Genomic DNA, 26,372 nt, shown 5'->3' with positions numbered 1-26,372 from the left:
ATGCAAATTGTAAATATATGTGTAGCAGATCTGTCATCACCTAAGAGGAAGTAAAAACCCCCACTGGGTTCTGAGCTGGAACAAGAGGCCTCTTCAACTTTGCACTTAGATGGACCTGTTTAAATCAAATCCTTCCAATAGACACAAAGAAGGAATTTCTGGCCTATGATCATTGACTACTAGGTTTATAATAAAGTTTTGGTAGCACAGAAACAAGCAACAAATAGTTTTCTAAGATCTCTTAGCGCTCTTTTTTTCTCTAGTCTGTATATGCACATGTTGTAGCAGCAATTTCCACTAAATGATAATTGGAGTATAAAAGGACTTGGTTGACTCCTCTTAGGAAGACTTAGCCTCCCTGAAGACAGGATAAAAGATGGTGTGGGTGAAAGGTGGGGGGAGGAGGAGGAGAGGAGGCAGAGGGAACTGGGATTGGTATATAAAAATAGAAAGGATTGTTTTTTTTAAAAAAATTTAAAAATCTTTTTTAAAAGGACCATGAAAAACATAGGTATGTAGCTGTACAGAAACTATATATGATTAGAGCTTAATAATACTGGGTATTAAATAGCTGAGATAGAATACAATAGAATCAAATTGAAATATACCATCATATCAAATACATGAAGGCTATCTTTAAATGTGTACTTGAGACATGACTATTTAATTAAATTTTAAAGTAAATAAAAGAAATATTCTTTTAATAATGTATTTTGATGTAGTGCATTGACTTAAGTCAGGTGTTTAAGTTGCTAATTATTTTATTTTTGATTGATTTAATTTCTTGAAAAAATAACTTAGTTGCACTTTAAGCAAAGCAAAGAATTGTGACATGCCTTCATTTGTTACTCCTTTTAGGTTTATTTCCTGCTGTCCTGAATCTTGCTTCTAATGCACTCATCACAACCAATGCGACATGTGGGGAGAAAGGACCCGAAATGTACTGTAAGTTGGTGGAGCATGTCCCTGGGCAGCCTGTAAGGAATCCTCAGTGTCGAATCTGCAATCAAAACAGCAGCCACCCGCACCGTATGTATTATATGTTTATGTTACATGTATTATACATTTGTATGGCAATGGATGGAATAGATGATAAAAAGACAGGGAGGCCAAGCTATATTAAGGTCAAAGGATTTGCAAGCCTAAGGTTTCCAGAATTTTCCTTTTTGTTGTGCTTTCTTTGTGGTCTGTTGTATGATGCCACTTGTTTGTTCTTGGCTGCTCAGCCCCGACATAGTCACACAGAAACTATATTATTTGCAATACTGTTTGGCCAAGAGCTTAAGCGTATTTCTGGCTAACTCATATGTTAAATCATCCCATCTCCATTAATCTGTGTATCAACATGAGGCTGTGGCTTACCAGGTAAAGTTCTAGGGTCTGACTCGGGCAGGGCTAAATGGCTCCTCCCCGACTCTGCTTTCTTTCTCCCAGTACCCAATTTAGTTTTCCCCACCTAGTTTTGTTCTACACTACCATAGGCTCAAAGAGTTTATTCATTAACCAATAAAAGGAACACACAAACAGAAGGACCTCCCACATCATTTTCCCATTTCTGTTTATATAAAAAGGAAGGTTTTAACTTAACATAGTAAAATTACATATAACAAAATAGGTATCAAACAAGAATTAGAGTTACAATAATTATATCTACTTTATCTTTATCATAACCAAGGAAAACTATAACTATATATTCTTCAACATCATCAAAGACTCCAGAAGTATATAATATTACCTAAGTAAACAGAAAGTGCATTGTAAACAACTTTCAAAACTCTAAAATTGACAGAGACATTTTGCTGCCTGGACAGTCACCCAAAGTTCTTCTGTAACATTAGGACATCCAATCTTCAACCCACAGGCCCATAGTATCTGACAGACTTTTCCACGAAGCAGGAAATTTCAAAGATAGTTCTACCTATATTAGCAGTTTGTCAGTCACTTTCTTCTGTGTCCTTCAGAATGTCTGTCAGACTCTTTCATGAAGCAAGAATCCCGAAGGACTGTCTCATCTTTAGACAACTTCAACAGTCATGTTTCCGTGAGTCTTGCATGTCCAGTTCATACAGCATAACATCAAGCAGGAGAGGCGAGAGCAGTTTCTTGCCCAAATGACTAGCAAACTCCACAAGGAGCCTCTTTGATGCCCATCATCCTCTTGAAATAATTGGTGCTGCCAGGAGCAAATGTGTTTTGTTGTCTTGAAGAGTCCTAAGTTTTTTAATGCCATATTCTTTAGTCTTTGGAAGATTTGAAGGATGTCTATTCATCCAAAATACATCTCTGGATATCTAGAAAACCTAACTGACTACAAGTTTGACTATTATAGATAATTCTCTATTAACCAATATTTCTTAATTATATATTACATTTTTAAATGATCTGGACAAACACAATACTTAATCAAGCAGAAATACATATATACAGTATAACAAAATTGACCTTAATTTGTATTGATAAACAAAGATCCATACCAATGCAAATCTCTATAGCGTATCACCCTTTAAATGTAAACAAACATTTATGACAGTATTTTGGAATATGGGCAAAGTTCTCCCCAAACTGCTTCCTGCTTTTTGTTGGATGAAATATTTTTGGGGGTGCTCAGAGCAACCTTTCGGGGGGGTCTTGGTTCAGCAAACCACATTAGTCTGAAAGTATTTCATATGTTCTTATCCTCTGTGGAAACAAAAGAAGATCCTCTTTTCCAAAGCAAAATATCCTTAGACTCATATTTTGAAGTCAAGAAACCTTTAAAACATATGTTTGTTTAGCATAGCAGTTCCCACAAGCAAATGTTTCTCTGCAGTCAAAAAATTCAAAGAAAACATCATAATATAATAATCCGACATTTTGTGTATATTCTGTCTTTATGTGGCTTGTTTTTCTTTACTTTTTACACCTATTACTGCCTGTACTCTGTCTCATCTGTCTATATTCTTTTTCTTCTCTCTCCTGAGGCTATGTACATTTACATAACACTGTGACCCATTTAGAGGTTTTTTTTTCCATCTGATTTTATCTTTATTGTGCATCTGTAATTCTTTCCTGACCAGGAAGTCTTCTTAAAATGCTAAGTGCTTCTTAAAAACCTAAGTGGCAGCATTGCTAGGGCAAATACAGCCCTGCCTGCTTGCTTTGCCCAGTTCAACAAGGTGAAAGTCCATTTTCTGCTTCTAGACTGCTGCATGGGAGCCACACTCATCACCTCAACTCTGGTAACCAGTTGGTTCATGTTGCCACCAAGTAACTTGCAGCATGCTGCCAATAAACCCCATTTAAATGCTCAGCTTCCTGAAAGAGCCAGAGTTTGAGTTGGCAGCAAGGCCCAGGAAGCCACTGTTTCAAAACTGTGTGGATTTTTTTTATGTTACCACTGAATCAGGAAGACCTTTCTTAAAGGAGCATGCCATTAGCAAAATGCTGGCCTTCAAGTAGCTGTGCTTAACTCTGTTCTTTTGTGTCTAAAGTTACCTTTTAAGCTTTCTCGGGTTTTATGTGGATTTAACTGGCACACATTGGGCCTCAATTTGTTGTAGAAGATTTCTGTCATGCCAGGTCCCATAAAAGAAATCCCACACTAGTTTGTAATTGAGTATAATAAAGGGTTATTTATTTAGGGGTAGACTCACAGAGCATTTATAGTATAAGAGGCCACACCCCAGTGGTAGGTAACTTAATGGCTACTGGCTGAAGGATTTCCTACAGCAGTGGTCCCTCTTAGTCCTTCTATAAACATTTTTAGCATGAGTATCCCATCCATACACCAAGTTCAATAATAAAGGGGAATTCACTAGTTGAAGTCTGTGTCAGTAGCTAAGATAAAAAATATGACTGACGCTGGGGATATGGTAATTCACATGGAATTTGACTGTTCATTGGTTACTTATTTTCTAGGTACTGATCTTGAGATCCAAGGGGAATAATGTATGGTCCTGTCTTCAACTAGTGAGCCAAGGGTTAATGAACACATGTCCTGAAGTGAGAGAAGAGGTCATAAATTTAGTCTCAGTATTAGAGAAGGCTTGCCTGATGAAACCATGATGAAACTGGCAACCTAGGTCAAATATGAACTGAAGAGTAATGAGAGGATGGTAAAGAAAGTTGAGAAAGGAAAATAATTCAGAATAAGACAGAAAAACTTCCTTGTAAAAAGATGTTCAAATATTTAGGAAGAACTGAAATTTTCAGACAGCAGAGTCTGAATTGAGTGGAAGCTGCTAATAGCTTAAATGAAGGATCCTACCAACCCAATATTGGAGTGGCCAATAAGAGGTGAATGTCAAGCTTTCTTGTTGGCCTCTGTGAACCATGTCTCTATGTCACAGAATAAGAACAGGTATTATAGTCAAAACAGAAGCACAAAATAAAATTATATTCTTCAATCTAGAGAAAGTATAAGGAAATAAGGAAAAGTGGATCAGGCACTAAGAACTTGCCTAGAGGAACCTATGTACAAAGAGAGACTCATGCACAACAAAGGCTGTGAGAGGAAGAATAAGTGAATTATCAAAGTAAGTCATGCACACATATAGAGGATGTGACATAACATGGCATATTGGGGGGGGAATTATATATAATTTGCTTTAGCCTGTAAAGAATTTGTATGATAAAATGAAATTATTTAAAAATAATTTAGAGATGAAGACTGACCTACAGATACGTTTTAGAAAATAATATGTCTATATCTATAATGGTTGCCTAGAAAAGAGATTAGTAGAGTAAATAATGGTAGTTGAGATAATGTTGAAAATATAATTAGACAATTTTCTCATTTTTTCAATTTTATTCACACATTGTCTTTAAATACAGTTTTAGGTTTCCAGTTAAATAAAGAACAAAGTATCAAGGTTTCACAAATATCCACCTCCTCAGCATATGTGTGGCCTCCTCCATAGCCTTGCAATCTTCATTATCCCCACTGTCTAAAGTGCTAATATACACTGTTGAACCTATATCAACACATCATCATCCAACTGTCACAGTTTACATTGGGTCTCACTTTTAGCAGTGTACAGTCTATAGGTTTGGACAAATATATAATATTATTTTGCCATATTTTAATACTAAGGAAAATACTAAGGAGAATAGATTAATTGAGCTATTCTTAATGGAAGGGAGAGAAAGAAGAGAGAGAGAGAGAGAGAGAGAGAGAGAGAGAGAGAGAGAGAAGAGTAGCTAAATGGCTTTATATCAAATTTAAAGATTTTAAAAATTGGATATAATATATCCATACATATGAATGTATGGACACTTATATGAATAATATTACTGATATTGTAAATCCAGGGTCTTTGAAAAGTTAAGGTATTTCATAGAGGGAATCCACAAAAAAACTTTCATATCTTTTTGTCACTCTGGTGTATGCATGGAATTGGGCAGTGTTAAACACAGCTTGGGTTTGGCTCCCTCTGGATCGGTATGCTAACAGCCGAGAACCAATGCCAGAGCCCTGAAGAAGCTTCACTAGGTAAGAAAATTACTTTGGATAATCAAGGCTGGTGATGAAGAAAACTATTTCAAGCCAGGTAATCAGGAGAATGTGATACCAAGTGAAGAGAAAAGAGGGTGTTATTCGTGGTGCAGATACCGAGTGGGGTAAAAAGAGAAGCAGCAAATGTCTGGACGGACCCTCAAGGAGAAGGCAAAAACAGCAGAGAAGAAATACAGAGTAGTAGGGAAACTGAGGCAAAAGCCAGAAAGTAAATGAATTTATGGATAATAACTTGTACATTCACGAGGAATGAAAACGAGTTCTGTTGGACAGGAATCACCATCTATTCAGGGAATGGTTTCTCAGTTTTTGCTAGGACATGGAAGCCTAGAATCCCATACATGGTAGTAGGTGAATGATGGACATAATGTGGTGGGACTGTGTAGCTGTGTGCTTAGACTAGGATAAAAAAGAGGGAGAATTAGATAGATGAATGTGTGGACATCACTATGATTATGCTTACATGAAATTCATTAAATATAAAATTAGCATTGATGTATATTGCAGTCTATGTATATTAAATAGACAAATATATTTAAATATGTAAGTGTGTTATACACAACAGAGAAAGATGGAAGGGAGTACTATCCTAGAAACAGTGATAACGATGCAAGTTTGGGGTGGAAAAGAATTAAGTGGAGACTCTGTTTGGAGAAATGGGTGACTCATTCTTGTCAGGCAGAGTCACTGATCCCTCCTGTCACCTGTCTGCTTCAGGGTTCTGTGTTTGGGGTCTATTGCATCTCAGTGAAAGAAACTCATGTTTTGATGTAGACATACAAAGTTTTTCATATCAAAGCCAAAACTAGTTCCTTCAATGAAGCGTGGTGCATTGGAGGAGAGCTCCGATTTCTGTTTGCTCACTTGGAGTCTCTTAAACTTGTCACAGCCTGCATTTACTTTGTGTTATTTTTAAGTGTGAGCTGCTTCATTACATTTCAAAATCAATTTTGATACTGGAAACACAGAAAGAATAAACTATGACGGGAATAAAAATTTGGCAATAAATACTTGAGTAAGAGTTGTAGTAACAAATGATAAATTTCCACAAATTCAGGGGCCTTCCAGAATAAACCCATAAGGTCTGCATTTAATCACCATGCAAAGAAAATGAAATGAACTTTCTGGCTGTTAGTAATTTGTTTTTCTTAATTAAAACAAAAACAGTTTGAGAAGATTATATAATGATTCCCCAGCCAGTTTTCAAATGTACTTGGCTCTTTCTTTGATTTGTATAGTTTATCCTTTTTGAGGAAATAATGTTTCTATATTTTTTTAAATAAAGGAACTCTGCCAACATTAATCAGTATTTGCAATTAATTATGATTATTAAAGTGGGAATTATTGCTAGTTGTTGATACATATTCTCATCTTTTTTCCTGGCTGAGTCTCATTTCAATTTGACTTGAAGTAGCAGATAGCAAAATTTTCAGAAAAACAGATTTTCTTGGCAATTACCAAAAACCTATGAATTCTGTTAGAATCATGTCTGCCTGTATGCTTTGCTCCCACACATGAGAACAACAACAGCAAAAAAGAATTAGAAAGATGTGGGAATGTTTTCTATATCTGTTTTTCTGTAAAGGCAATGGCAATAAGACTTCATGTACTGCTCTGATTCCTAATGTGCTGATTTTTGCATTTGCTCAACTACCAGAGACATTTGTTGATATTTAGTTGTGCTTCAGTGGATTGCTGTTTTTATAAAGTGACATTATACCTGACTCCAACAGAATTCAACTGGCATGAATTATTAAATATATTCGTCAATTTTACTTTCGGTATTGAAACAGGATGCCTCATCCCAATGAGCTATTGATGTGATAAGACTTGGTTCAAAGTAAAATCCAAGGAGCACCAGAGCTGCACTGAATTTCCAGTGGCAATGCTTTATTACCATTCTCTCCTTTATTACATGTCTAAATGAATATATAAACATCAGAATTTAAGTTCATGTTTTAGTTGAAAATAATATAGAAGACCAAATAGATAAAATTAACATCAAAATTTTTACTAACTGAAAATGACAAATTTAGTAAGCATCCTTTCATGTATGTGTGCATTGAATATTCATGTGTTTATGTGTCCAGTTGCATGTGAAAAGGACAGAGGATAACCATGAGTGTTGGTCCTTAGGCACTCTCCATCTCTGATTTTGAAGTAGGGCCTATCGTTTGCTTGGAGCTTGTCAAATAAGCTATATTGGCTGGGCAGTGAGCTCCAAGTATTCTCCTGGAAGAAGATCCAACATAATCCAAAATGTAGCAGGGCTCTGAGATATTAGGATAATTCTTACACTGTCCTAAGAGCACACATATCCCATACTCTGCTGCCTGGGGATAATCATGACCACAAAATATTGTGTTGCTGATATTTTTATCTTCAACTTTTATTAGGTTTAATTTGTCTGCAAGATTCATAACAATGCACATTTTTAATGGGCTTATCACTTATTTCAGTACTATACAAATATGTTCCTCATAGTAGTAGCACATGTGGGCAGATCCCTGAAGAAAGGGATCGCACTCAAATGATTTCACTGATTAATTATAATAAGAACAATGAATACAGTGCTCCACTGTCTTTATAAAAGTAAAAAGGATAAATTTAACAAATTTTCCTTAATTTGATATTCTTGTTTTATTTAAAGATAATTGTAGGTTTCTAAATGTCCATTAATTTATGAATAAATTTTGAATTCATGGTACCCTGAATGATGTTATAGACTCAAGATTACTATTATTTATAAAACTGAGGGGAGAATTCCTATATTAACTTCCCAGATATATTACACACATTTTTTTTTCTGATTTTACATTTCTCTTGGAAGTTGAGTATCTAAAAATATGCTGTTGTGGGTGAGTTTTTACTATCCATCTTTTTGGCATAAAATGGAATTTAAGTGATCTGTTCATAGTCAGTTAAGTACTAAATAGTGGAGTCAAGAAATAGCTGGAATCAAATATGCCTGCTCTTTATACCCCAAGTCTTGTGGTCTTTCCTCCCATATCAGACAGAACACATGTCCGAGCTCTTGGATTCTGCTGACAAATTAAGAGGATAGGGTTGATCCTCATATTGGTAAAATTTGTTCACTCGTTAGGGGTATTCCTTCAACATAAAATAAGGATTGTGTTAGGGTTCTGTAGAACAGCACTGAACAAATGAATATATAGAAAGGGCCAGAGAGGCCAACGATGGCTATTTTCACATGGAAGAAGCTAAGAACAAAGTAGCTCAGTTCTAAAGACTGTGTGGTTCAACAGTCCTAACATGGTGTTGAGGTCCTGGGGGCTTCCTGCAGAGCCACTGATCTTCAATGCATGTTGGAAACCTGAAAAGTCTGGATTCTGAGACGAGCAAAGAAAAGCAGCAAAGGCAGCAACAGAGTTTATAAACTTTCTAGTGAGATGTGAAGGCAAAACACAAAGTTTTTCTCTTGGAACTCCTTTTGTCTAGGCTGAAACTGGAAGGTGCATCCATGATTTTGAACAGGTGTGTCAGCAGCTGTCTGTTAATTGATTCCAAATCCAGTTAGGCTGAGAACCCAATTAACTACCACACTTTAACTCTGAATATTTTCTGAGACAATTCATTTTGTTCAAGTCCCCAAGACTAGTACTGCAGTGCACACTTATACCAGAATGAACAGCAAGATAACAGGGTAGCAGAGTGATGTGGGATTCCCCTCTCTAGGCTGTGAATACCATTGGTGAATAAAGAAACTGCCTTGGCCTGTTGATAGGACAGAACTTAGGTAGGTGGGGAAAACTAAACTAAATGCTGGGAGAAAGGAGGCAGAGTCAGAGAGAAGACATGTAGCCCCTGCTGGAGACAGATGCTGGATGGAACTTTACTGGGTAAGCCACAGCCACAGATATACAAATTAATAGAGTTAGGTTAGGTTAGGATATGAGTTAGCCAGAAATACGCTTAAGCTATTGGCCAAACAATATTGCAAATAATATGCTTTCTGTGTGATTATTTTAGGGTCTGAGCTGTTGGGTGGCCTGAAAACAAATTAACAGCCTTACCACAACAGCAGAGAATCTCACCAACACTTCGTGAACATTGCAGAGGGCAGATGTGGTAGCTCCTGCATGAAGTCTGAGGGACGTAGACAGCATTGAGAACAGAAACAGGAACACAGCTTCCACTCGTGCCATCCTCAGCCAGATGTGCTCCATGCATATTTAGAGAAAAGATCTAGAACTTGTGAAATATGGGAAAAGTTTCCAACACAGCCAAAAATGTAACAAGACTGTGATATGTGGGGATATTTCTGTTCTGAGATCTGTGTGATGAATTCGAAGGCACGAGAATCTTAGAGCTCCTGGCTCAGAAGGAAAAAGAGCTGTAGTGAAAGACAGTCATGGTTGGAGGAATGGCTCACACGTCCTTCCTTGTCTCCAGTCTCTCTTTGAACCCCACAAACAGTTCTGTCTGGATTGGGCTCAGGAGGGAAAGCCTGTGCTTGGTTGGTTTATTGGAGTTTCATGGGCCAGTCTCCTGGCTTGCAAATGTTCATTCGATTCCTTTCTGGAATGGCCAAGTGAATATTGGCAAGAGGGTTAGGGGAATCTCTCGGAGTAGTTCTAAATTATGGTAGGAAGGTGGCAAGTTAAAGACTTGTTACAAAAGAAAATCTCATAGTCAGGAAAAGGTATAATTTTATATTAAAGCCACATACAACATACATACTGGATTGTTTGCATCTCAGAAGAATGTGTGTGAACAAGCAATGTTCAAGCATTTTTCCAACAGGAGAGTTTACTTTATCAAATGATCAGCACACTAGTTGGATTTCTTTACGATATCTTTGCACTTTGTTTTTGGAAGTATCTTTAAGGCTTTCTGTTTTAGTTGGTGGTCAGCATTCAGTACCTTCTGTAGCCTAGGCATGTCACCATTTCCTGCCATATTGTGTAAAACTATGACACCACAGAGATGTGTCAGAGATTAAAATTGCTTTTTTAAATGATTGTTATCTGAAGGCTTGGTCTACCTCCACAACTTGGTTTTACATTTTTTTAAGAGACAGCTATAAACTCATTATCTGGTCTTTTCTCTCCCCCCTCTGCTGCCGACACCACAGAGAGACATCCGATCACAAATGCTATCGATGGCAAGAATACATGGTGGCAGAGTCCCAGTATCAAGAATGGAGTCGAATACCATTATGTGACAATTACTCTGGATTTACAGCAGGTAGAGTACTTCTTGTCATTTTCCGCTTTTGAAATTATACCCTGCATCTGCTATTTGTTTAGTTAGCAATTTTTAGATGAAGAGATATGCTTTCTTATCACTATTATTTTCTCAATATTGTGACAAAAGATCCTACCCATTTCCTGTATAGCCATTTATTGATGTTTGGCACTTACTTCTAAAACACAACTCGAATGGATCCATGTGGCTGGTTTAGAAATGAATTAGAAGCCAACTGTCTCCTAAATAGTTGGGAGTAATGATAAAAATATGGATCGACAAAATTTTAAGTGAAGAAAATACAACAGTGCAGATTAAAACTTATAAAATAAACCTCTTGCTACCATGCTTCTGATAGTATGTGTACTTATAAGGCTCTTGAATAGCAGGCTCATGAGTAAATTGCTTCTCATTACTTAGAGTTGTGCAAGCTGTAACAGCTGATTCTCAAATTAAACTTGAATGACTAAATGAGATACTAGGCTTTGTAGTTGTATAAAATTTATGTTGGAGGTCACAGTTTGTGTTGCATAAGTCCACACAGTTAACTCTCTTATTTTTCTTCATGATACTTCATTCAGACTGAGTTTAATAACCAATATTCATCTCCATTCCCAAATTATTTAGGCCCACATATGGATTTATGATGGAATTTGAAAAGACATTCCCATAATTTTTCCCCAACACATAATAAGATTGTGTCATTGACCAGAGGTTAAGAAATGTTGAACTTACTTAGAAAGATTATTATTTAGTCTGTTTTTCTTTCATTTCCTTGCATCATCATAGAAAAATCTTCCACCAGCACCTCCTGTGCGATATGAGAATGTGGTGAAGATATTTAATGACACAGACACAGTGAGATCATGGTTGTCATGGGATGCCATGGTGTGAGGAAGGAACCACTAGCAGAATAGATTGACACTAGACCCAAGAACTAACCATCTCTTCTCTAGGATCTTGGCCCTTCTTGGTGAGGTGCACATATTCCTGAGGTATGCATGGCTGCTTGGGGAATGAGCAACCTAGCTGACCCCATGGTACATGCTCCTGTATCCCTCCCTCCAAAGACTCCATGGCACCCAAGCAACTGAATAAGAGTAGGGTCCCAATGCTACTGCTGAATAATCAGTGAACCCGAGTTTAATTCTACCCATTAGAAGAGTATTAGTTCGTACTTCATAAGAAGTCTCAGAGTACTCTCTGGCCATGGGGTGCAAATGCCATCATGAGATTCGTTAGGTCAGTTGATCTGTGGATGAATTTCCAGAGGATCTTAACCTCAAAATGGACTTCCTTTTTTTTCTGAGTATTGACAGCTTGGACTTTTATTGATCCCAGCAGCCATGTGATCATTAAAATTCAACCTTTCCAATGAAGAGAGAGACTGCAGTCCATTGACTCAGGTCTTTGCCAGTGATAGGGAATCAATAGATAGTGAAGGTTTACTGTTCTCATTTATTCTCCCTTTATTTTTATTTTACATTGCACATGGATCAGGAAAGTCAATTATTAGTATTGTGTGCACAGATTACTTAAACTTCCTGTTGAGCTGGACCACAATATCATTTATTTGCTATCCAATGGTGCATCAGTTTTCCTTCTAATTTACAGCCATATGATGAAATCACAGGTTTAAACTTCATGCTGTATAGCAACTAATCCGTCACTAACGTAGCAAGTCAGAGTTTACCTGAAAGTCATGTGCTTTCATTGAAGGCAGGCATGTATTCCTGTGTTTCATGTACTGATTTCCACATGAGCACATGATATCCTCAGAAACAGGTGTTGTTTTCTGTGTTTATGTTTCCTGCTACGTAGTATAATAACCTTAAGCTGACTTGACATTCTAAAATATCTTCTATAGTTATGTCTTCAAAACAAGGAGCATGGATATTTATAATAAAGGTTGACCCAATTCCGAACTCTGAGTTCATCAAGTTGAACTGGTTTATCAAGTATAGGCTCAAATGGTCTGATAGTGTGGTACTCGCCCATTTTCATATTTATGTTTACTTTTTCCTATTTCCTAAAAATTAGCCTAATATATGCATTTAAGAGAAGGCAGACTCATATAGCCTATTTCATGAGGTAAGCACTCATTTCTACTTGACCCAAGATTTAAGTTTAGTCAATTAATCATGTTTTATAGCCAAGTTTTTTAATAGAATTCATTATACCAGAAGGGGTTTCCCACTTTCATGTGACCTCTCTCTGTGGATTAACAAAATTTAGAAGGTGTTCTGGTACCTACTCAGCTACAGGATAGAGATGAAGAAGAGCATCTTTTAATGCAGGGACAACCAAGAAGATGTGGATGTTCTTTACTATCTCACGTGCTCCTCACAGCATCCATTGAGGCAGCTGTTGTTATTACTCCTATTTAATAGCTTTTAGAAGGTTTAATTCTGAGACATTTATTCTCCCAAATAATTAATCTTATATCTCCTTAGAAAAACGGTACTACCAAGCGACTTTGCCTTTGTGTGGAGAACTTTAGTTATGGATTGCAAAGTTAAAAGCCCCTATTTTATAGTTGAAGAGCATATAGACTTAAAAAAGTGAACTGTCCTTCTTTACAAAGCTGCTACCAGGCCGTGGTGTGGATCACACCTGAAGTATTCAAATGCAAATTAGAAGTATTCTAGAATGTCGTAGTAACAGGACTCTGAAGACCTGAACCTTTAGAGCTCATGAGAATCGTTGTTTTTTTAAATATATTTCTATAAATAGCTCAGGTTCAAGGAGTGACCACGTACTGTCTTCCTGGCTTCTATTGAGAGAGTTTTGCTAATGTCTGTGCTACTAAAGACAGATAGTTAGATTTCTCATCATCATGTTTCTAGCATGACATAACGTCTGCCTTTTTACACACATCCCAAAGGAATACCTTGTTACTAAGCATCATACTAGCTATTGTTGCCTCAGACTCAAAGCAATGCTATTATAAAGAATAGGCTAATATCATTGGCTTTCCCTGACTCAGTGAAAGATTTATTTCTTATAATCCTGAGGTATACATACAAATCTTGGCAAGTACTAGTTACTTTGTTTATGTATTCTTGACTCTTCTGAAAAAGCTTTTAATAAATTACTATTTTAAATATCAGGAGCAGTCATTGAAGTGCTTGATCAAATCATCACCAATTACACTTAGAAGATTCTTTAATGTTTTAGCATTCGAGATAAGCACTAAAACAATAAGACAATTTATTCATAAAAAGTAGCTCCTTATTTTATAAACAGATTGTTTTCAGACATTTATTACTAAGGGATGTTAACATTTCCCAGTTCTGTTTACTCACAGCCTATCTTGAGCAAATGATTTAATCACACTGTGCTTTGCCACTGAGATTAGCAGAATAAATATTACATTGTTGTAAGAATATAGAATAATGATTATAGCAGTATAACAAATTCCATCTGGCAAGCATGGCTATTATTAGGATGTAGAATCAGCATAAACTCATGTAGAAACTGAGCTGTTCCACTGAAATATACAAAAAAAAGCCCAACATCAGGATGATGAACAAAATTGTATGGCAAGTTAGACGATCATAATGAATGCTCAAAAATTCACAGGATGTTCAAATATTTCTTTTGTGTCATTTTTCAAATGCCTTGTGACTATGCTATGATTTCCGATATTATTTTGTTATTTGTAATCTGAGTGCTTATTTTTTTGCTGTCCTTGGATTTGCTTAAGGGAAAAGCTGACTGATACATAATATAAAACTGCAGTCATTTTTTTTTTAATTTTGAACTTTCTTTTATATGAATGTGTGGCTAATTTCCACAGAGGCTGGAAGAGGGCAGCAGAAAACCTGGAAATAGAAATATAAAAGGTTGTGAGCCATCATGTAGATGAAGGAATCAAACCAGTTTCTCTGGAAGAGTAGCCAGTGCTCTTAACTGCTGGTTCATCTCTCCTAGCAGATGCTGAAATGATATTTTTTAGTAGACTTTGTTAGCGTGTATGAAAAGTCCTCCTCCTAGGCAATCCAGGAATTCTCTGGAGTTAGTTACACTCACAGGCAGGCATCATTTCGTCTTAATCACCCACTCACTGAAATGCATTGATTAAATGAGATTGGCTTAACAACTGTGGGGACCTTGTGCTACATACTATTCATCTAAATATTTTATTCATTGACATTGTAGAGCTCTATTACATGAGACAGGCTAGCACTTTTTTAAAAAAGAAAGTTAATTTTGGAAAAGTATGGAATTAGTATTTAAAAGTATGTATCACTATATTTTGAGAATCTGTGTAACTGGAATAGAAGACATTGCTCCTAAAGCTTAGGTTATTTAATAGGATTGAGTCATTCTTCAACAGTAGTGCTTATAACTTTAGTGTGAGGGAATCTGCCCTCAGTGGATACTTGTACACATGTACCTACTCCCTCCCCACACACACTCACAGGAAGAAAGATTAAAGTCAGTGTTCTTAAAAGTTAATTACTTTTTCATGTTAAATTATTTAAACATAAAGCAAAGAAAACCAGCCCACAAATCCCAATCCCATAGAACCTAGACAACAATGAGGACCCGAAGAGAGATATACATAGATCTAATCTACATGGGAAGTAGAAAAAGACGAGATCTACTGAGTAAATTGGGAGCATGGGGACCTTGGGAGAGGGTTGAAGGGCGGGGAGAGGCAGGGAGGGGAGCAGAGAAAAATATAGAGCTCAATAAAAATTTTTTAAAAAATTTAATTTGTTAATACCTTTCTACATTCCCATGGCTCAAAGAAGTTCGGGAAATTTACCAATAATCAAAAATTAAGCAAAACTTTCCTGAAGAAATAATATGTTGAAAACAATATTTAAGAAAATTAAAAACAAATTGTGAGGTAAACATAGAAAGACACCACAAAAAGCAAAAGGAATTCTAAAAGTGGTCTGAATAGTGACAAATACCATGAAAAGGAACAAAAACTCTTTCAGCCAACTGCTATTTCTCAAGGAATAAACAAATTAATCCCTGAGTTAATAGAAGCCAGGAAATAATAAAAATCAGAGCAGAAATAATGAAACTGAAATGATCAACAAAATTAGACTTCAGAAAATATATTAACAATGTTAGCAGAACCTAGCTAGATTATGGGGGGGGGGGAAGAAAAGATTCAAATGAGATAAAAAAATAAAAGAATAGATTTCAATAGATAACATGTAAATTGAGCATATTTAAGATTATTGTAAAAAACAACTATCTATATAACAATAAATTGGAAAAGTCTAAAAGACCTGGATATATTCTTAGACAAGATATACTCCCAAAGCTAAGTCACAAAGAAATAGAAAAAAAACAAAAACCTAATGGTCCAAAAGAGGATTAGTGGTAGGACATACCTTTAATCCAAGCACTTAGGGGACAAAGTCCACAGATCAAGTTACAGGACAGCCAAGGCTATACAGGGAAACACTGTCTCACTTGCCCCAAAAAGACAAAGGAAATTTACCTGCTAATAAATGTCTCCCAGAAAGAACAGCAAGATCACTTACTGGATAAAAATGCTTTCCATGAAGCCAGAGGGCCTGAGTTCAGTCTCTGAGGCGCACATGGGGAAAGAAGGAACCTGACTCCCATAAATTGTTCTCTAATCTCCACACACAAGTTTTCATACAAACATGTATATGCACTCACATGAGCAAACACATGTACAAATGTACACATGAACACAAACATACACAAAATTCAATAAAAAAAGAAAATGTTTTTTAAAGTCTCCCAGGACCTGATGGATTGCTGAACTCTACTTAACATTTAAAGAAATGGTGCCAGTCTTTCTTAAACCTTTTCCTAAAAATAAAATCCTTTTTGAACACTCTGGAATGCATTTGTATGAGAACAGTAATATATTGATATTAAAGCTAGACAAAGACACAAAAAAAATTACAAATCAGTATCATTGTTGAACCTAAAATAAAAAGTTAGCAAGTTTAATACATTATCACTTTAAAATGATCATTCACCACAACCATGTAGAATTTGCTTTTTTTGCATAAGGACAAATCAATACATGAAAGTCTTCCCATGTAATATAGCATAAAAACAGGATAAGGATAAAAATCATGACTTTTAGTATATTGTATAGAAAATACATTTAACAAAACCCAAACTTCTTTTATGCTAAAATCTTTTTTTTTTTTAAATGACTCCCACAAAGCCAGTACGTGCAGTAGATGGGCAATCCTTGAACTTCCCACAGGTCAGGGAACCCTGATTGCTCTTCGAGCTGATGAGGGAGAGGGACTTGATCGGGAGAGGGGGAGAGAAATAGGAGGCGGTGGTGGGGAGGAGGCAGAAATCCTTAATAAATAAATAAATTTTAAAAAAAACTGATTATCAAAGGCATAAATATCTACACAGTAAATTTCATGTTAGAAACACCCAATCTAACAACATTGTAACTGACTATCAAAGCCATGAATATTTACACAGTAAATTCCATGTACAGCATACCCATAGCTAACAACATTGCATTCCATAGTGAGCAGATGAAGGAATTTCATGGTAGATCAGTAGCAAACCAAAGGTGCCCACTGGTACCACTTCCCTCATTATGGTACTAGACATCTTAGCTAGGGTAATTAGGGAAGAAAAAGAAATAAAACATCCAAATAAAAAATGTGAATTTTCTCAGTTTACAAATTATGTATTCTTATATACAGGGAATCTACCACATAGTTAAAACTAGCAAAAAAAGAAAAAAAATCCTTGAAATCATGTTACTGTGCAATGTCAATAAACTATCCAAAGGAAATTAAGAGGACATTACATAATTGTATAAGCAATGTAAAATGAAATAGGGATATATACACATGAGGAAGAAAGTGTAGTGTTTCTACCCTATAATCTATAAAGCATAGATAAAAGAAATTGAAGAAGATGGAAATAAACACCGTCCATCTATTGTAGTTTCATGTGGCACAAGGAACAAATAAATCCATCGCGGTTTTTCCTGCAAAGGTCATGGAAGAGCTCTGTCCTCATGGCCCCAGCACTTCCTGAAGGTTTTGCCTTGGAGTTAGGACACAAATATTCAGTTTACAGAAGGCATACATTAAATGTTCTCACCAATTCTCTTTCCAAACCTAGTCCAAAAGTCTGTTACTTTTTCTCTGTCTGTGTAACTCTATCTTATTTATAACATTGTTTGAGAAAGGCTCCAATTGTTGTAACTCTTTTGTAATCTAGTTGGAAACCACAGGCTATATTTAATTATTTATTTGTTTTTGTTCTGTTATGGGTTGGCATTTTGTTTTTCCAAATGCTGAAAAAAGTGGGGTGTAAGGTTGGGGACAGGAAAGACTAATATGCTGCTGCAATGTAATTTAAACAAGGGTCAACATATTAACTTGTTTATTTAATTAGCAACAAAGATAGACATGAGTCTAGTGCCATCATGAAACACTACTTGTAGATATATGTCCCTTTACAACAACGCTAACTGATGGTTGGGGAAGTGCTCCTTTAAGTCACTGGATAATTGGATTAGTTTATAAAATGTAGGAACAATAGAACATAGGGAAACAAGTCACTCTTTAAAAGGCTGTCAGAAAAGATCTGTTAACATTTAAATCATAAGAACTTTGTGATGGGAAGACTGAATAAGACTTCTGAAAATAGACCAAATGAGGGTGATTTTCCCAGCTGTCTGATGGCTTCCACACATGAAACATCTTTATTTCATCATTTTACTGGAGTCTTGTGTTACTTCATTTTATTCTTAGAATTTATGCTTGTACTTAATATATCTTACTGTACTTAGTCACACATGTCTTAGACTTGCAAATTTGGGCCATTATACATATATTGAGTATAATTACAATGCTTATTTATAGGTAGATATGATTTACTTTCATAAATATAGCTACATGTTTCAGTTATAAGATGGAATATATGTGTTTTAATTCATAAATGGGACATGATTTTATGTTACCCTGGCTGTAAAATGTAAAAACAATCCCAAGAACGAACATAAGAAGGCTAGGGAGACATTAGGAAGCCTATCCTACTCACCTGTCACTTCTTGGTTAGTTCTTTGACCTTCATTAGATTTTCTACTTTTTTGCTCCTCAGTTGGGTCACATATTAAATGTGACAGTGCCACCGCCTTATTAAGAGGATTGGTATAAGGAATAATTGATGATACGGAGGCAATGGCCTCACATACTGCTGCATGTATAGTTGATATGCAGTAAATATTACTTCCTGGTCTTCTGTCCTGGAAATGTGTTGAACAGAGAACAACTAGGCTATAATATAGAGACATTAAACAAAATTTAGAGTAAGTTCAGAAACAGTTTAATTACTGAGACTATTTAAATGATGCATACATTTTATGTTGTATGCAAAATATTTTATTAAATATATTTAACTAAAATTTACATAGATAGGACCTGAAAAGTATCACTTTGTCATTGAAGCACTTTTATATTTTTTCATTTTTTGTTGTTATATATTCCAGATTGTTTGGTTTTAATTAAGAAGTAACCTTGTTAATCACTGACATATTCTTTGTATGAACTTTATATGAATGGTTTTACTTTGCCTTACTTTGTTACCATTTACATAAATATTTTTCTATTCCTTTTTTGTTTTATTGTTGTTTTTGGTTTTTTGAGACAGAGTTTCTCTGTTTAATAGTTCTGACTATCCTTGAACTTACTCTGTAGACCTTGCTGTCTTCAAACTCACTGAGATCTGCCTGCCTCTATCTTCCATGTACTGGGATTAAAGATGTGCACCATCACAGCTGGCTTCTAGTCCTTTATTAATTCAAACATTTTGTCAATTTCTTTTTGACTCATAACCATATATAATTGAGTTTTGAGGTTTTATTTTGTGTGGAACATATGCTTTTAAAATAGAACATGTTTCTTATATTTCTTTTATATGCATATATATACGAATAAAATATACAATATTTTTGCCATAATAAATGCAAAAATGCTGAAAATTGAGTAAAAACTGAATATTTGCTATACATACCTATCCAAATAGATATAATGTAGAATGAGATAATATGAAGATTAAATGATCTCTCTTGTTCTAGTTTACACTCTACCTCCTTTATTAGTTACTTTTCTATTGCTGTGATAGACACCACAGCCAGAACAACTTACAGAAGAGACTTAATTATGGCCTTCTGGTTCTGGACGGTTAGAGTCTGTGATGGTGGATCCAAAGTGGCAAATGGCTGGAGCAACATTTGCCAACTTGCATCTAGAATTAAAGAGAGGCCATGGAGAGTGCACATGGCTTTCGGGACTACAGAGCCCACCCCAAGTGATACACTTCCTCCTGCAAGGTTACATCTTCTAAGCCTTCCCCAAACATATCTACCATCTAGCATCCTCCAGCACTGCCAAGCTCAGCTACCAGCCTTGGATAAACTCTTGGCCACTGAATGGCATTTGTAGATGTTTTTGTGAATGATGTCTTTCTAGGGAGTAGAAAATTCCTAAGGGTTTTTCTTTCACAAGTTAGAAGCTTTACTGGAAGGGGTATTGACATAAAGTCACTGTTCCCATAATCTCAATGCAGATTTAACCTTTTCTAATGTTCTGATCTCTTTAAGTATTATAGACTCTCTTCCAAGACAGGCCTTGAATCATGAGTGCCAGTTTCCTTTTCTTCTCCACACCGCATATTTTGTATTTCTTTTATTGTAGACCTGCATAAAAGTAATAACTAGCAATCTTGTGGTAGAGTCAATATTAGGCTTTCTTGAAATCTTCTCTACCAAAAAAATTAATCCCTTGCTTTAAAATTTAGACTTAGGCAAGTTTTCAAGATAAGGACAGAAAGTACATTCTAGTCAAAATATCCAAAGAATAAATGATCTCCATTCTAGTTGGTAACATTGTTCATTCTGAAACTTTTTGAACTTGGCTTCCACAACCTACATAATTCTCAGCATTATTGTCTTCCAAGTTCCTACCAGAATGGCCTTGTAAATTTCATTTGAAACTATAGCATTCAGTGGCTTTTCTAGGTCAAGGCTCAAAGACTTCTACTCACTCCCTGTTCAAAAAAAGAAAAGGAGAAAGAAAGAAAGAAACATACATGGTCCTAGAATTTTTTTTTCATTTATTTCATTAAGATTTATTTATTTTTTGAAGGCGGGCGGTGGTGGCGCACGCCTTTAATCCCAGCACTCAGGAGGCAGAGGCAAGCGGATCTCTGGGAGTTCGAGGCCAGCCTGGTCTACAAGAGCTAGTTCCAGGGCAGGCACCAAAACTACAGAGAAACCCTGTCTCGAAAAACAAAATAAAAACAAAAAAAGATTTATTTATTTTTGAATATTTACAACAGCTTTCACTCAAAAAAATATTATGAACTAATTCCATTCCCAACTCCTCTTAGGACATTACCATGTTTCTATCACTAAATTCCACAGTCTTTCTTTCTCTCTATAGGAAGAAAACAAATAGACAAAAAGAAAATGTTACCAGATACTAATAGCTAAAACATTTTGAAAAAGCAAGTATTAATTTCTTATACATGAAAAATGATTAGAAATTCTCCGAATTTAAGGGTTTTGGGAATTTCCAATCACATTGTTCTCATCACTACCATCACCTGTAAATCAGTTTTTTCACCAAGAAGACTAAATGTCTCATGTTGTTATTCCATTTTTAAAGTAAGAGATTAGGCCTTCTTGATATGTACACAGGGTCTGCACAGGTCTCCAGAATATATACTTCCTTAGACAGGTCCTAGAATTTTAAGGATGTATAATTTAAAGAAACAAACTCCCTTTCTTCCTAAATAACCACCAAACTGCTCAGGTCACTGCAACAGTGAGGCCATTTGACTGATTTGACAATGCGATTTTCTCTGTGGTAGATTTTTTTTATTTTATATTTTATTTTATTTTTTTTTTTTATTTTTCGAGACAGAGTTTCTCTGTAGCTTTGGTGCCAGTCCCGGAACTAGCTCTTGTAGACCAGGCTGGTCTCGAACTCACAGAGATCCGCCTGTCTCTGCCTCCCGAGTGCCGGGATTAAAGGCGTGCACCACCACCGCCCGGCTTCTGTGGTAGATTTTTTAATTCACAGAATAGAAATCTGTAACTAATGTTTCTTCAGAATTTTCATTTCTATGTAAGTTTAGTACTTAGGCTTTTTTAAACCTTTATTCATTCCATCTACAAATATATTGGCTTATAATTGATAATTGTAGGCTATTTCTATCTTTTAATTTTTAAAAGAATTATAGTATTTCTCTTGTACATTATCATATGTGTAACAGCATGATTCTTGAGAGCTTTCTAGTATTTATTATTTTGTCAGTATTTTCAAATAAATGTTAGCTTGGTTGATTTTAATCTCTTATAAGATCAATATGTTATATTGAATGTTGAAAGGAGGACTGCTTGTTTGTCCCCGCCACTTAGCCACGAAATAATCACACAGAAACTCTATCAATCAAATGACTGCTTGGCTCATTCACTCTAGCTTCTCACTGACTAACTCCCACATATTAATTTAACCCGTTTCCATTAATCTGTGAATCACCACATGGCTGGTGCTTACTGGCTAAAGTTCTGGCATCTATCTCCCACAGTGGCTACATGGCTTTCCTCTACTCCATCCTTCTTTCTCCCAGCATTCACTTTACTTTTGCCTGGCTTGCTCTTACTGCCCTGCTCTGCTATAGGCTCAAAGAAGTCCTTTATTAACCAATGGTATTCACAGGATACAGAGGAGAATACAACCTCACCTCCCCTTTTCTGTTTAAATGAAAAGGGAGGTTCTAACTTTAACATAGTAAAATCACATATAACAAAACAAGCAAGAGTTACAGTTACAATATTTGTATCTACTTTATCTTTTATCATAACTAAGGAAAACTATATCATTGCCATCTATTCTTCAACTCCATCAAAGACTCCAGAAAGATATACTATTACCTAAGTAAACAGAAGTGCATTATAAGCAACTTCTAAAACTCTAGAAATGACAGAGACATCTTGCTGCATGGAAGTCACCCAAAATTGTTCTGTACTGTTGTTCATCTTCAGCCTACAGGACCATAGTGTCCTGCAGAATGTTTGTCAGACTCTTTCATGAAGCAAGAACCCTGAAGGACAGTCTTATCTTTAGGGAAGTTCAGCAGTCATTTCTCTGTGGGTCCTGCATGTCCAGTTTTTTTTAATTTATTTATTCATTAAAGATTTCTGTCTCTTCCCCCCCACCGCCTCCCATTTCCCTCCCCCAATCAAGTCCCCCCCCCCAGCCCGAAAAGCAATCAGGGTTCCCTGTCCATTCAGACAAGAGTAGTTTCTTTCCCAAATGGCTCACAAAATCCCTAAGTAGCCTCTTCAATGCCCATCTTTCTCTTGAAGTCGATTGGAACTGTGAGGAGCAGATGCAACTCATTTTCATGATAAGTCCTAAATTCTTAAAAACATTTTAAATGCCATATTCTGTAGTCTTTGAAAGGTTTGAAGAATACATATTATCAAAAATACATCTCAATACCTCTAGAAAATCTAATTAACATGACTATAAACTTGACTATTATAGATGACTATCTATTAACCTATATTTCTTAATTATACATTACATTTTTAATGAACTGGATGAACACAATTCCTTAATAAAGAGCATATATATATATATATATATATATAAAGAAATTTGACCTTAAATTTGTATCAATAAACTAAGATCCATGACAATGTAAATCACTATTGCATATTCACTTTTAAATGTAAAGAAATATTTATAGACAATATTTGGAAATATGGGTGTAGTTCATCCAAACATTTTCCTGCTGTTTATTGGGAGAGGTAATTTTTTGAGGGGTATTTAAGGCAACCTTTCAGGGGGTCTTAGTCAATCAAACCACAGGATCTCATCTTCCATGGAAACAAAAGGAGAACCTCTTTTCAAAAACAACTTGTCCTTAGACTCAAATTTTGAAATCAAGAAACCTTAAAAATATCTATGCTGGTTTGGTTTTGCTTAGCAGCCTATGCAATGAAATGTCTTCCTGTACTTAGCTCATTTACAGTCAAAAAATTACATTATCCAGACTCCATGTGTATAGCCCATCTTTATGTGGCTTATTTTCTTTTTACTCCTTTAATCTATGACTGTCTGTACTGTCTCTTTAACGACTTTACCTTTTTTATTTTAATACTTCTTTTTATAACTGTCTATATTCTCTTTCCTCTTTCTACCAAGCCTACATACAATTTTTTGATGGGGGAGAGTCTTCTGGCTTGTGTTAATTTCATTGGTTAAATAAAGAGACTGCCTTGGCCCTTTAATAGGACATAAAATTAGGTAGGCGGAGTAAAGAGAACAGAATGCTGGGAGAAAGAAGCTGAGTCAAGGAGTCGCCATGATTCTCACTCCCGACACAGCCGCAGGTTAAGATCTTCCCTGGTAAGCCACTTTGTGAGCTCCACAGATTATTAGAAATGGGTTAGGTCAATATGTAATAGCTAGCCAATAAGAGGCTGGAACTAATGGGCCAGGCAGTGTTTCAAAGAATACATTTTCCATGTAATTATTTTGGGTAAAGCTAGCCATGTGGGTGGTTGGATGGTGGGAAAGTAGCCCGCCACTCCTAACACAACAATTTTTAAACACACTGTGTCTCATTTAGAGGTCTGTTAGATCTGAATTTGTCTTATTGTATATCTGTAATTCTTTACTGTCCAGGAACAATTCTTAAAATGTTAAGTGCTTCTTAAAACCTAAGCTACAGCATTACTAGGGTATATATGGTACTTTCTGTTTGCCCTGCACAGTCCAACATAATGGAAGTCTATTCACTGCCTCTGCAAGCTGTTCCAAGCTTTGCCCAGTTCCAAGTAGACAGTCAGTCTATGTAGAACCATTAAGCAGTTCATAACATGCTGCTTACAGACCCCATTTAAATATTTGGTTTCCTGAAAGAGACAGAGGTCAAGCTGGCAGCACAGCCCAGAAAGCCAGCATTTCAAAATGGTGCAGCTTTTTTCTACTACTTCTGAGTCAGGAAAACCTCTCTTAAAAGAGCCATGTCTCTGCTTGCTTCTAGTGAACAGAGCCTACCCAAGAAAATGCCATGCCACCACCATACCATGCTTAACTCTGTTCTTTTGTGTCTAGGATTTCTTTTTAAGCTTTCTCAGGTTTTACATGGATTTAGCCCCACATTGAGCACCCATTTATTGAAAGGAGGACTGCTTGTTCATTCTGGCCACTTAGCCCCAACATAATCACATAGACACTGTATCAATCAAGTCACTGCTTGGCTCATTAGCTCTACCCTCTCACTGGCTACTCCTACATATTAATTAACCCATTTCTGTTTATCTGTATATCACCACATGGCCGTTGCTTACCGGCTAATGTTCTGGCACCTGTCTTCTGTGAGAGCTACATGGCTTCTCTCTATTCCACTCTTCTTTCTGCCAGCATTCATTTTACTTTTCCCCTGCCTTTTCTGCCCTGCTCTGCTATATGCTCAATGCAGTCCTTTATTAACCAATGGTATTCACAGCATATAGAGGGGAATCCCACATCAATTGAATACTGCTTTTATGTGGCCTGATTTTTACTTTTTATTTAATTTGTATTTTATTTGTATCATTTCCCCCTACCTGCTTGTAATTGATAAATACACTACTAATATTTCAGTTTTTCTTAGCATATTTGCAACTTATTTCAGAGTAAAATATTTGCCTCTACACAGATTTGGTTATCTTTTAATTTTGATACTCAATTTTCATTATCATTTATTTAAAACCATTTAAAATTTTCTATTGTAATTTTTCTATGCCAATGATGTTTTTAAATGCTTTATATCTAAATTATAGAATATTTTCTATCTTATTAATGTTTTTCCTCACTTAGTTCCACTGTGATATTATGTTTTTTGTTAGAGGCGCAGCTCTTTTGAAGTTAGTTTCTTTCAGCTAATGTCATTGTCATTTTTGCATCAAGAATGATGGTTTGGCAGCTGTTGGCCTCAGTATTACACATACACCAGTAAGTTATGTATGTTTTTGTTTCTGTATGAAGATACCAATGGAAACATCCTGACTGTGATTGGACCTTTACAAGCACATTGTGGTAGTCTTTGTGTTTTCTTTGGCAGTAGTCCCTTGCTTCTTTTACATAAACGTTTGTGTTAAATAGATACTCTTAGTCTTTTTGATGTCTTTTTGTATTACAGATGTATATGCTTTAAGCACCATGAATTTAATTTGATTCAGAATTAAATGATTCTAAAAATTCTTCCCTCACATTGGACATTTATTTCACTTGTATTGAGTATTACAACTGATAATCAGATTTAAATGACAAAAGTTTCACCTGTGTTTTGTTTGTGTTATCTTGTAATATTTTACTCTGGACTTTCCTTCTTTGGGAAAATTAATTGCTTTTCTTTGTCTAATCCAACAATATATTCTTTGTTTCCCTAGTATCCACATGTCTCTGCCTCCCTGGAACTGGGATAAAGCTTTGTATTAGAATGCTCAGCTTATTCACATGAGTGTTGGGGATTGAAGCTCAGGTCCTCATTCTTACACCACAAATACTTTATTTGCCAGGCAATATCTCCTGCTTCTCATTTTTTAAACTAAAGAAAACATATTGGCAAGAACATTCTACAATTTTCTTTGCCTGTGATGTGTTTATTTTTGATGCTT

General features: G+C 35.8%; 1 protein-coding gene across 3 annotated transcripts in view; it reads left to right on the top strand.

Moving 5' to 3' along the window:
• Nucleotides 1-26,372, top strand: part of Lama2 (laminin subunit alpha 2) — a 583,059-nt gene that overhangs the window by 141,172 nt on the left and 415,515 nt on the right. For all 3 annotated transcript variants that reach the window (XM_041653904.1, XM_041653903.1, XM_041653905.1), the window contains exons 2-3: nt 859-1,029; nt 10,590-10,702. In XM_041653904.1, the coding sequence (XP_041509838.1) occupies nt 859-1,029; nt 10,590-10,702 (284 nt within the window). The remainder of the gene's footprint in view (nt 1-858; nt 1,030-10,589; nt 10,703-26,372) is intronic.

The sequence above is a fragment of the Microtus oregoni genome, unplaced genomic scaffold (genome assembly GCF_018167655.1).
Source record: "Microtus oregoni isolate MIOR12 unplaced genomic scaffold, Mior012 000006F_ref0000085, whole genome shotgun sequence".
Taxonomy (NCBI): Eukaryota; Metazoa; Chordata; class Mammalia; order Rodentia; family Cricetidae; genus Microtus; species Microtus oregoni.
The sequence above is the reverse complement of the archived record's forward strand: the minus strand, read 5'-3'. Positions and strand labels throughout refer to the sequence as shown.